The sequence below is a fragment of the Leptonychotes weddellii genome, chromosome 1 (assembly GCF_054177405.1).
Source record: "Leptonychotes weddellii isolate Sample4059 chromosome 1, ASM5417740v2, whole genome shotgun sequence".
NCBI lineage: Eukaryota > Metazoa > Chordata > Mammalia > Carnivora > Phocidae > Leptonychotes > Leptonychotes weddellii.
In genome coordinates this window covers 180463330-180475842 of record NC_138369.1, presented here as the reverse complement: position 1 = coordinate 180475842, position 12513 = coordinate 180463330, and the positions used below count along the sequence as shown (strand labels likewise).

Below are 12513 nucleotides of genomic sequence, written 5' to 3'. Positions count from 1 at the left end.
AATCAAAAGCATAGTCAATAAAAACTAACAAAAATAAACACAGCTGGTTTCAGAACCAATAAATTTATTAGGTTATAATGATTTGGTTTTTCATACAATTTTGGAAGAAAATCCAATAACATGAATTTTATCTCCAATGCAGACTTTAGATTTTATTTTCAGTTAGTACATTAATTACAGAATTTTTTAAATAAAGTCTGTCAGCCAGTATTTGGGGCCAGAGACAAGGTGAGGATTTGATAATCTAAGAATAAGAAGATAATTCTTCCAGTAGGTGATGGAGATAATAAAGGTTATGAGTAGAGGCATTGGTGAGATTGGACAACAAGATTATAAATTTAATATGGTTGATCAAAAGAAGCCAGATCCACAAGTTGGCCTGTAACAAGGAGACTGGCAGCTCCTAGAAGCCAAGTAGGTTGGATGCCAGAATCTGGATCCATAGTCCAGAGAAGGGAAGCCACAGACTCCATAACTCCTGGATCTGGAGCCCTGGGATCCACAGCCCAGTGAGTAGCAGCTTCTGGATCCATAGCCCAGGGAAGGGCAGCTGCTGGACCCAATGCCCACAGACCCAGAGCGAGTCGTCTGGCAAGGATTGGAGAGCGTGGAGGTCCTCGGGCGGTGGTAGGACATCTCGCAGGGGCTGGACACCACACGGGATGTCTGGTGGCTGGTGGGCTCACAGAAGTTGTCCTGATAGCCACTGGGGAGGGAGGAGCCCAGCTGGCAGGTGCTGGGAGAGTGTAGGTCAGTGTGGTAGACCAGGTTGCTGGGGAAGGAAGAGCGACAGGAGGAGCTTGGGGAGCGCAGGTATGCCCCAAAGGAGCGGGAGGAGTAGTTTCCGGAGCAGCTGCTGTAGGACATGTTGGCAGGAGATCTGAGTTCAGCTTAGTGACAGCAAGAAGATTCTGTGTTTGAATATCTTACTCCTCAAGTGAGGCATTTATATACTCTCAGCAATGGGTGTGGCACTTCACAATGTCATCTTTTCAAAATTTGGAGTCCTTCATATGCATACATATAACTCAGTAATCTTTTTTTGTAATTGGAGTTAACTACCTCTCTTCATCTTATATTTATGGGTTCACTCATTTTGTTTTTATAGCCCCATGTCAATGAGGTAAATCTATGTTACAAATGCTATGACGGTTTGTAATTAATGCCTACTCCATCATGGCCAGGGAAGTCCCTCTGATTTTTCTGGGCATGAAAACATGTGCATGTACATGTGCTCAGCTTTGGCTGAATAATGCTTTCTTCCCAGGGGGGAGATTACAATGCATTCATCTCTTTTGTGTCAGTGGCTGAGAAGCAGAAATCTGGTCTTGATGAGGAATCTTCTAAATATTGCCCCTACATCAAACTATTGATTCACACTCTAATATAATTTTGCATCTATTACTTACTATTAACATTCCTTACTATGTCCGGTCTAGAGGGCTCTTATAAAAGTAAGCCAAAAAGATTGACAGAGATGATTAGAAGTGGGCATAATCCTGAACAAATATGCTGTAAAAATTTAGTCTTTAGAAAAATGAAATCAAATCTAAAGCAAGAAGAGATCAATATGAGCACATGTGAAGAAAACTAAAATGGGAGATGCTATTGAGATGAGGTGAGGAAACAAGGGACAGTGGTAGAGAGAGGAACAAGTCTGTCAAGATTTTCTTCTACCCCATTGGACGACTTGTGGATATTCTACTTCTTAGTTCAATCATATAAAAGTTTTTAAAAATGAACTTAAATCATGGCTTTTGTGAAATACATTTATATGCTCAAAACATCCTGGGGTTTATCCTCCCACAACCCCTCAAAATTTTGAATGTTCTCTGAGTATTTCCAAGGTCATGGCAGATCCTATATTTTTCTCCCTACTTTTGATACATGTTTCTGTCCCAGCTTTCTTACTAGAGGGGATCCAGGTTATGTGAATCTTGAAGTTTATAATTTGGGGGCACTTCTTTAAGAAAAAGAATACAGCATTATGAACATAATAGTAGATATAAATATGAATGCTAATTTAGAATAAAACAATATTAATAAATACAAACTCATAAGATGACAAAAAACATAAATATCACAAAATCAAGACAATAATATGATATTATCGTAATCATCACCAACATCTATAACATTTCCTCTATATTTATTGGCTGCATAGTCTTTGATCACTTTTACATATGACAGTGATTTTGTCAACATGATTTTCTGTAGAAAGAATAGAATATATTTCAGTTTTTCTTCCAAGATTATGAATCAGAAAATACTTAAATTATTTTTGATGACACAGAAAAGTTCCTTTCAACATTGCTATTTATTAGTAATGCCACATCTGTAACACCTTGTGTCATTTCTTCTCAGTTGGTGCTTCAATCCTGGGATTATGCTTATCTCAGCTTGGTGTCCCTGCTTTATCTCCCCATCCCAGTCTCCTGGCCCTAGAGGTTGTGGACTTGTGTGAGAATCAGCTACAAATGGCTGTGGACCCTCGGTTTTAGTGATCTATTAGGTAGCAGAGTAATGTTTTGGTTCTAATCCTTCTTCTTTTTTAATATCTTTTTTTTTTAAAGATTTTATTTATTTATTTATTTGCGAGAGAATGAGAGACAGAGAGCACGAGAGGGAAGAGGGCAGAGGGAGAAGCAGACCCCCCGCTGAGCAGGGAGCCTGATGTGGGACTCGATCCTGGGACTCCAGGATCATGACCTGAGCCGAAGGCAGTCGCTTAACCAACTGAGCCACCCAGGTGCCCTCTAATCCTTCTTCTTAAAGTCAAAACTCCCTGAAGTTCTGAGGTTCATCAGGTTGATTCCAGGGTCTAGAGGTAGTACAGGCAGCTTTCTGGATCCACCTATAGCCCCAGAACTACTTCAAGGGCAAATGACTGATCTCAGGATACAGCAGCACAACTGGAGCAGTGGGTTCCTCCAGACCTCCCTGAAAGAGTGCAGTGGAGCCTTGGAAAAGGTCAGACAAAAGAACCCTGAAGAGGACCCTCCCATGGAAACTTCATTAGGTTAAATCTGTCTCTGTCTTTACCTAAGTTGCTCTATCTAAGACACTTGAACATGTGCTAGTGACCTTCTGTCTGAGATATCAGGGACCCACATAGAGTGCCCAGGTGTCTGTTCAATATACTTTCCATGGAAATGTCTCTGTCCAGAGTTCTAACCTAACTTTCAATAATTGCATTGTGGTGGTTAGTTATTGCTTTTATTATTTGCCTCTGGTCCTCTTTAACTCCAAGTTTTTGGGTTTTTTTTAAAGGAAAATGTCTGATAGATTTATCACATTCTTTGAGTATATGGCTGTTTCCTGCCAATTTGGTGTAACATACACCAAAATTCAACTATGTGGTATCAGGTACTCAGATAGTATAGTGCTGTGGCTTAAGGCATTGAGTTGCAACTCTGATAAAACTACAATACAGGGCGCCTGGGTGGCTCAGTTGTTAAGCATCTGCCTTCAGCTCAGGTCATGATCCCAGGGTCCTGGGATCGAGTCCCACATCGGGCTCCCTGCTCAGCAAGAAGCCTGCTTCTCCCTCTCCCATTCCCCCTGCTTGTGTTCCTGCTCTCGCTATCTCTCTCTCTGTCAAATAAATAAATAAAATCTTAAAAAAAAAAAAACAAAAAAACTACAATACAATTTTACTGTAAATGCTTAAATTAACAACTTTTCCTCAATGTAAGAGTAGGTTTCATTGCAATTTTACAAAAGGAAACACTATATAGGACTTCTGTAAGTCCAAGAAATGATGAAGTAGCTGAATTCACATCAAACAGCTACTTTAAAAAAGTTTATCTTATGATCTTTTAAATTTTTAAATTTTTTTTCCTATGAGTTTCTAGCCACTGAGGTAAAAGTCCCAGCCCACTCAATGCTGTGAACACCATGCCTTTCTCAAACCACTGTTTTTCAAAGAACTTCTTGGAAATAGTAGTCTTATCACAAATGAGAGTGACTTTTTTCTCACTGGAGATAGGACTATTGTTAATCAAAATAATAAAGTCAACAAAATTTGTCTATAGTGACAGAACCTTCCGGCTGCCCTCACAGACGTACAATGATGGCCTTCTCTTCCCTGTACATCTGACCCTCCTCACGTCAATGTGGTAGTGTTGATTTTAGCTGAAATAACAGATCACAAACCCCCAGGTCCTCTACCAAATCCAGCCCACACAGTTTTGTTCATCACACAAGCATGGACCACCCCCCCCATAGGTTTTTTATTAAACTCTAGTCACTAATATTTAAAAATCAAAAGAATTAATACAAAATATGGATTTCTGACATCTTTTAAAAATTCTGAAAATTTGGTTCTGCTGGGCTCCCTTGCTTGCAGCTGCCTGGAACTCACTATAAGCTACTCCATTCATTGAGGATATGCTCCCTGAAATTCCCAAGTTCAGCTACTCCTCTTTACTTTATAGTTGTGGGGCCCAATTTCAGTTGTCATTAGTCATCAAGCCCGTGCTATTATTTTGTTGTGTTAGCTAATGTCACTATCACAAATTGAGAGACTTTGGGTTTTAAGACACTTTGTGAAAACAATCTCCCTGTGCACTTGAAGGATATTTTTCCATGTTTAATAGGAAAATATTATGCATCTATGTTGGTGGAATTGGATTATAAAAACACCAATCATGAGACAAATCACAGGTCAACTGCACCACCTCACTTATGTTTATTATCCTCTGACTTAAAATACTCTACATGCCAGCAGAACGTGACAGGGTTTTTATATACTGGGCAGTGACTTAAATCAGTGGTGTCTTACTTCTGAATATGCAACAGAAGTGACAAATGGGTCATTTTAGGACATACAAACCAACCAGAAAAGAAATAAACAATTTTAAAAACCAAATGATTGAATTCCTCCCCAGGCTGTCCCACATGTGATTCTGATGTACTACCATGGTTAGATTAAAGGGTTAACACACTTAAATTAAATATTAAATTAAATTAAATTATTAAATTAAATTAAATAACTAAAGGGTTAACATCTAGCCAGGAGCCCGCAGGAGATACTCATAGCCACATGACATCATACTACTACATGCCTGACAACTGTAACCACCTTTGTACAGGGATTGTCTTTCCAAGAATATGAAGTACAACATTACAAAGAGAGAAAAGGAAATCTATTTTCTGTTTATAACATCATAATTCTATTGTATTGGGCAGTTCCTGCTAATAATATGCTGCACCCTCTCTTCTTGCTGCTATGCAGATATAATAGCTGTTACGAATGCTGTTGTTTGGAAACACTGAAGATGGATTTAGTAGCATTAATATCCATCCTGCAAGATGCAGCATCCTGGGGTTTGAACAAAGGCTATGTGTCACTACCCAGTGACATTGTGCAGATGGCCTCGCGATGAGTGGTAATGACTCCCTCTAAATACAGGAGAGAAGAATAGCAATTGTCACAGACTGTGATAGCTAAAATTGGAAGGCAGAATAAAAACAAATTTTGAGTTAGAAGTCAGTTGTTAAATGTATGAGCGGAACTAAAATGGTCTGTACTCTATAGACGTATGTTGATTGAGTGAAAAGGGGCATCGTCTTAATGTTATAAATGTCTTAAATGAAGGAAGTCACCGTGGAAGATTACATAGATATTAACTATTTTTGGTGTGTTCATTCTTTGATTGACAGCTTAGTGAAGGTTGACTATATGTATCTAATAGACATGGAAGCTTTTCTACTCAGATGTCATGGGTCAGCTAAGACCCATGGGCTTAAAGGTTTCCAGGTGACATCAAGTCTTGACCTAGTGGAAAGTAGTGAGATGAGGAGAAAGAGCACAAGCTAGCAGATGTGTGTGTGTGTGTGTGTGTGCGCGTGTGCACACCTTCCTCTCTTGCTACTTTGAGGAGGTCTGGCCTCTTCCTGATGCTGGGGTGTCAGCATCTCCCGCCTCATTTCTTTCTCTCCCCAGCCCTTCGCTGACTAAAGGCACAAGGAGTGCAATAGAGAAGGCCACTCCACGTTTACTCTGCCTTTCTTCATCTCCAGTGCAGGGGTGCAAGGGGAGGTACCTGAGTGGGCAGGGGAGAAAGCCGGAAAAGGAAAGGTAAAGAGGAGGAAGTTATTCCAGGGTACTTCCGGATTTTTAGAGGCTTCAAAGTAGAGGGATACTTGAGGTTTCTTGGTCTCCTAGGCTTGTTCACCCTTGTAATTAGGCAGGAGCCCTTGACAGGAAGACAGCCGGATTTTCTCTGGAGGGGAGCTTGTTTAGCACTGCTCAGTTGGCTGAGCTCTGTCTTGGTGGATGGCTGGAGGCACAAACATAGCAGAGGTCATGGTTTCCCAGTGTCTGTTGGAGGCCACTGGAGAGAGTGCCAACATCTGAGACACCTCCAATCCAGGGTCTTGTTTTGGTTTTCTCACTTACTAGTGGAGTAAACTGCTTAACTCCACTTACTCATTTCCTCATTTCTGTGCTCAAATCATAGAATTCTATGATGCTGAAATTTGTCTGGTGCCCAGAGACTAATGGGCAGTCTCCCTTGCAAGTTCTGCCCCATTCAAAATAGACTAAGGTTTTGATGGGAGGGGTTAAAGACTGTAAAACATATTTAGCCTGTTTATTCCTCAGGAAGTGTTATACACAGGGTTCCTTTGTCTTGCTTGCTACCTCTCTTGACAATAGCTTTTTAACTTATCCTAATACCAGGATTTGATTTATTTTTAGAGATCTGAAATTTAAAACAAACAACATAATCTTAGGGCATTGTGGAATGGACTGTGTGTGATCACTCAAGATCTTAAACTCTGGTGGATTTAAGTAATACCTATTGAAACATACTTGTCAGAATGCCACTGGCACAGTGCATGGCTGTGGGGAGGGGGCCTTCCCAATTGAGGGGGGAGGTAACGTGGAAGCTCAAAGCCCCTATTCTGCTGTCAGAATGCCTGGGAGGTGAATCCTGGCGTTACCTTTCCTAACACTGTGATCTCCTGTCATTGACTTGAGCTCTCCATGCCCCAACTCTCTTGTTTGTGACATGGGAATAATAATACCTCTCGCATTGGGTTATTATGAGAATTACATGAGATAAAAATATGAGTAAAATACTCACAGTACTGCCTAACAATTAGTAAAGCTTATATGTGAATCTTTGCTCAAATGATCAAAGAAAACCCTTTGCTAGTGCTTCTGAGGTATCAGATTTGAGAATCACAGCTGTAAATATCTTAAATACAATTTTATTGCCTGAGTCATTCTTTTTTTTTTTTTTTATTGCCGGAGTCATTCTTTAACAAAAGAGCAAAATGTTTATAACTAAATGAGAAACTTGGGATTTCAAAGAGTACACTTGTTTAAAAATAAGAGCATAGCAACTGCAACCCTATATAGAAAGCAGAGTTTTAAGCCTTCACAGGACTAATCAGCACCGCAAAGCCTGTGATAGATGGCCTCCTAACTTAAGGGCTTAATGCTGTGCTCTCATGCTGTGCTTCTTATCCTTCTGGAATGTCCCTTTCTTTCTCATGTCCATTCGTCCCTTTCTCCCTTCCCTTTCCTTCTCTCTTTTCCCCCATCGTTATGTTTCATTTCATTTCATTTCATTTCATTTATCTTGGTTTAGCCTTCTAAACTGGCAATGCTGCCAAACCAAAGAAATGTTTCCATTTGTCTCATTCATTAAATTTGACTCCCTTCTGTGCTTATTTTCAAGAGTAGTTAAATATTTCTATTCATTTCTCTTAAATGCTTGCCATTTCATTAGTTTTGTTGGTATCTCATTTAATTTTAGATCAGCTGTCTTTGAATGAAAATTTCTAGCTCCCATTTAAAATTTTGGAATCTCAAGGGGCACCTGGGTGGCTCAGTTGGTTGAGCCTCGGACTCTTGGTTTCAGCTCAGGTCATGATCTCAGGGTTGTGAGGTCAAGCCATACATGGGGCTCTGCTTGAGATTCTCTCCTACTCCCTCCGCCTCTGCTCTCCCCCGCTCACACATGCCTGTGCACTCTCTCTAAAATAAATAAATAAATAAAATCTTTAAAAAAATAAAAATTTTGGAATCTCCATATTATAATGTCTTTTTAATCAACTATTGCCAAAGACACTTTCAAGATGATTTGCCCTGATAGTGGCCCTGATGAAACTTTGCTCGCAACTGTAGCTGTTAGTCTGTTGCTCTTACAGAGTACTTTAGGAATCCCGAGCTTTGTGCATCCTGTCTTAATCTCCCAGACAGAGTGGACCCAAAAGAAGGGACAACATCCTTCCCACAGTTACTGACTCACAGTCGACTTGTGGTAATGTTTATTAAAAAGATAAATACAGGCATTCTTAGTATTGACTTTATTATTTTTACTTGTTGACAACTGAAAATACATGATCATCACTTTAAGAACTGAGATTCTACTGCTTGGCTCCTTGGGACAGGAAATAGAAGAGCATGGTATCTTGTCAGTATGAGACCCTGGGGAGTGGGACATGGCCAGGGCCCTACGGCGTTGCATGTTGATTACTGGATTACTGGCCATGAAAATAGTCACCTCCATCCCATATATGAGAAAGGAATGATCTGTGTCTCTTAAGTAAATGAATAAAACATATTCAGCCATGTCTGTGCAGAGGAAAATCAATTTCATTTTAATTAGATAACTGATTAGTGAAACCCCAGAGGACTCTATCAGGTTGTTTTCCTCCCACACCACACCAATGGAAAGGGTTTATAAAGTTCCTTAGGAGAAAATTCACTGCAATTCTTCATTAAACCCAGAAAAAAACTGAAGTTAGGAGACAATAATCAAACTCTTAAAATTTTTTTTCCCTCTTTAATGACTGTTTGTCCCTTGTTATGAGTTAAATTGTGTCCCTCAAAATTCATACGTTAAAATCCTAAACCCCAGTATTTCAGAATGTGACTTTATTAGAAGATAGGGTCTTTAGAGAAGCAATCAATTAGATAGTGAGGTCATTATGATGGACTGTAATCCAGTGGGACTCTTGTCATAAAAAGGGGAAATTTGGGCACAAAGATGCACAGAAGGAAGGAGATGTTGAGAGACCCAGGGAGAAGATGGGCATCTACAAGCCAGGGGGAGTAGCCTGGAACAGATCCTTCCCTCACTGCCCTTAGAAGGACTCAACCCCTCCAGTATCTTGATCTAGGACTTCCAGCCTCCAGAACTGTAAGACAATGCATATCTGTTGTTTGAGCACCCAGTCTGTAGCACTTTGTCAGATATATCCTCCATTGGTCAAAAGGGAGTCCTGTCTCCCCAGGAATTGAATTACCACAATGACTGACTCCCTTTGCTCATGTCTACAAAGTTTCTGCTGGGCACCAGGGAACCTTCCAGCCATCCTGTGCCCACTTACGGGTTCCCTACCTCATCCACAGGATGGACTGTGGGCTTGGAGGCTGTGGATCTGGGATCTCCCCACCTTTCATGATGAATTGGGCCCCTTTGACACTCCTGTTGTTTCTCTAGACGAGGTCAGTCACCTTTTTCCTGACCAATATGTGTTCAGAGGTCTATAAATCAGCATGTTGCATTTCTAAGATCTCAATGAATTTTTAAATAACTTTATTGTTAAGGAAGTACTAGATCTTCTAATTCAGGAACCACTTATCCATTCCTAAGAAATGAGACCTTCAAAAGCCATCTTCTGTCATTAATTGAAGCATTTTAATTCACCATAATCTATGTAACAACTAGAAATCTGCAAGTTGTTACTTCCAAAATTCTCTTTCTCCCCTACCTCACTCCCCACCCCCTTCCTCTCCTTTTCTTAGAACACATTTTATTTTTTTAATTTTTATTTAAATTCAATTAATTAATATATAATGTTTTTTTAGTTTCAGAGGTAGAGGTCTGTGATTCATCAGTCATATATAACACCCAGTGCTCATTACATCATGTGCCCTCCTTAATGCCCATCACCCAGCTACCCCATCCCCCCACCCCCTTTCCCTCCAGCAACCCTCAGTTTGTTTCCTTTGATTAAGAGTCTTTTGTGGTTTGTCATTTTATTTTCTCTACTTTCTGGATCATCTCTTTCTAGTATGTCACAACAGAATAGAAAGATACTAACTTATTTTACGATAATTTGCTTAACAGAAATTTGGCTCATGTTTCTATTTATTTCAGTGTCAGTGTCAGTTTAGTCTGTTTTCTTTGGCATGAAAATGCATTGGTTCTGCTTCCCCTAAGGTACACCAATCATTTAAATGTAGAGTATAGTTTCTGGAGAATATGCAAGCCAGGTGCCCCAGATATTGAAATCACTGCTATAGTTAGATTCTTAATTATATCTCCTTTTTCTCTTTTTACTTCTCTTGGTCTCTATCCAAACATGGAGCCCAAGCAAGATATTTTTTTTTTAAAGCCCAACAATGATTAGCTTCTCCCTATTCCTGGTTAGATAAAGCAAAGAGTACAGCTTAAGAAATGTGCTGAGAAAAAAAAATCTCTCCTTTGTTCAACATGTTCCATTTGAGACCTAAGTGTTGTCTCAAAGAAACAGAATCCAAATTCAACCTAAGATCAGAAATAGTTCCTGTCATCCAGAAATATATTTCAGGCTCCTAGCAGAGTCAGTTTTGGAAAATCTGGGAATGGATTTGGTACTAATAATCAGACTGTAATGACCTCATAGACTTTATTCATTTGCTCACTTGCTTTATATATCTATACATTATAACTCATCTATTCAAAATTAGTAAATATCTATCCTGCTCAAGAAACTCATGCTTATGAGAGCAAATGAAATGAATAGAATGAGTGAGTGAGTGAGTGAATGAGTGAATAAATGAATGAATGAAAAGAATGGAATTTAGAGTGAGACAAACATGAACTTGAATCTTAATTCCATTACTTAGGTGAAGTGACCTTATAAAAGTTTTGTTTGCCTCTGCTTTTGCATCTGGAAAATGTAAATGATGATGGCATATATTTCCTAGGAAAATTAAATAAGTTTGTATATTTAAAATTCCTGGTATAGGGTTTTTTCATACATATTGATCATATGTTGTTTCCTTTCTGTCTAAGTTCTTTGTTTTGATTTCTCTTCCAGGAAATCTCTTTTTTACCCAGGATGACATTTTGGACTAAACTTTCTCAACTTCTTAGTATTTGTACCTGTGCTTTCTCCCATATGAACTTACTTTTGATTATTAGCAGACCTCAACTTGGTTTTTTTTTTTATGGATTTGTATGCTTATAATCTATGGCACGTAAATTAGAAATTAAAATGAACTAATTTTCAGGGTTGACTCACAGAAAAGTGATGAACATTTTTGAACCAAGGGGGATCCTGTCAGAGAAAAGCTAGGAAAGGCTTCATGAGAGCCATTATTTGAGGGAGATCTAAAGTCCAAACCTTGGGAGTTACAGTTAGATCAAAAGAAGAAGGATATGTTTTAAAAAGATACAAGGATTTGTAAAAGGTTATATAACCAGGATGGAAATTTTATTTTTTATTTTAGGGGAGATTGAAGATTGGAGTATCATTGAAGTCTAGGGTGGTGGCATGAATTTGTAGTAGATCTTAGGTATTGCTTTTCCTGGTTTGGATTAATAAAGCATAGACAACAGGGTAATTAAAATTTATTTTCAACAGAATTGGGTAATTGAAACCATAAACAGGTCCTGAGCATGCCCGAATCCTAATCATTCCAATATATCTCACGTTGTCCTAATATTTCTTCATTCCTTACCCTGCTTCTAATCTTTCACTCTCTACCTTCCCAACCATCTTATCCGTCTTCCTTGTTACTGAGGCAGTACAGTTAAGAGCTAAGAGCATAGACTCAGATAAAGCTATGATGGTACATGGTCTCTGCTCCATTGTAGCTCATCTATAAGAGGATAGAAATTATTGTAGAACTGCTGTGAGATAAATAGGAGAGCTTTTGTACCATGCATACTGTTTAGCACAATGCCTGGTCTGTATAAAATGCCTATTAAATATTACCCACTATTATTTTATTAAGAGAGAAAATTGAGACTCTGCATTGAATTTCAAAATTAATCATGAAGCTCTGTACTCTATTTTACCTGCATATCTAAAAAAAAGATCTAGAAATGCTTTTAGGTATGTTTCTAGTCCCAAAGAACTCTTCAGGGCTCTCACACGGCTTGAGTGAGTTAACATCACTCAAGTTAGACAGCTAGCTAGATAGATAGTTAGATAGCTAACTCAGTGATGTCATAATTGAGATATAAATAATTACAAGGGTAGTGTGTAAAAACTCACATCTTACAGCAAATGGCAAACATAGTTCACAACTTTAAGTGAGCAAATACATCCTAACAAATGTAGCTTCCTGTAACAGATTCAAAGTCTCATGTTTCAAGTCAAGAGTTCTTAAAACTATTATAATAAATATTTCAATATTACAGGAAATCAATTTGTGCTTTTAGTAAATAAATACGTAGAATATATTTGTCATTATGATGATATAGAGTGTATATAGATTTAATTTACATTGAATAGTACTGGCTTATGAATATTTTTAAGCATTCTTTCTTTGATAAATAG

The 12513-nt window shown here is 38.7% G+C and overlaps 1 protein-coding gene across 1 annotated transcript; it reads right to left on the bottom strand.

The window, feature by feature from the left end:
- Nucleotides 1-312: 312 nt before the first annotated feature.
- On the bottom strand, nt 313-913 carry LOC102750795 (keratin-associated protein 13-1-like). The gene has a single exon (XM_006750104.3). The coding sequence runs from the start codon at nt 865-867 to the stop codon at nt 352-354; it is 516 nt and encodes a 171-aa protein (XP_006750167.2). The 5' UTR covers nt 868-913; the 3' UTR covers nt 313-351.
- Between the last annotated feature and the right edge of the window lie 11600 nt (nt 914-12513).

Excerpts from the sequence above, each read along its gene's own strand:
- LOC102750795 (XM_006750104.3), bottom strand. The coding sequence starts at position 867 with ATGTCCTACAGCAGCTGCTCCGGAAACTACTCCTCCCGCTCCTTTGGG.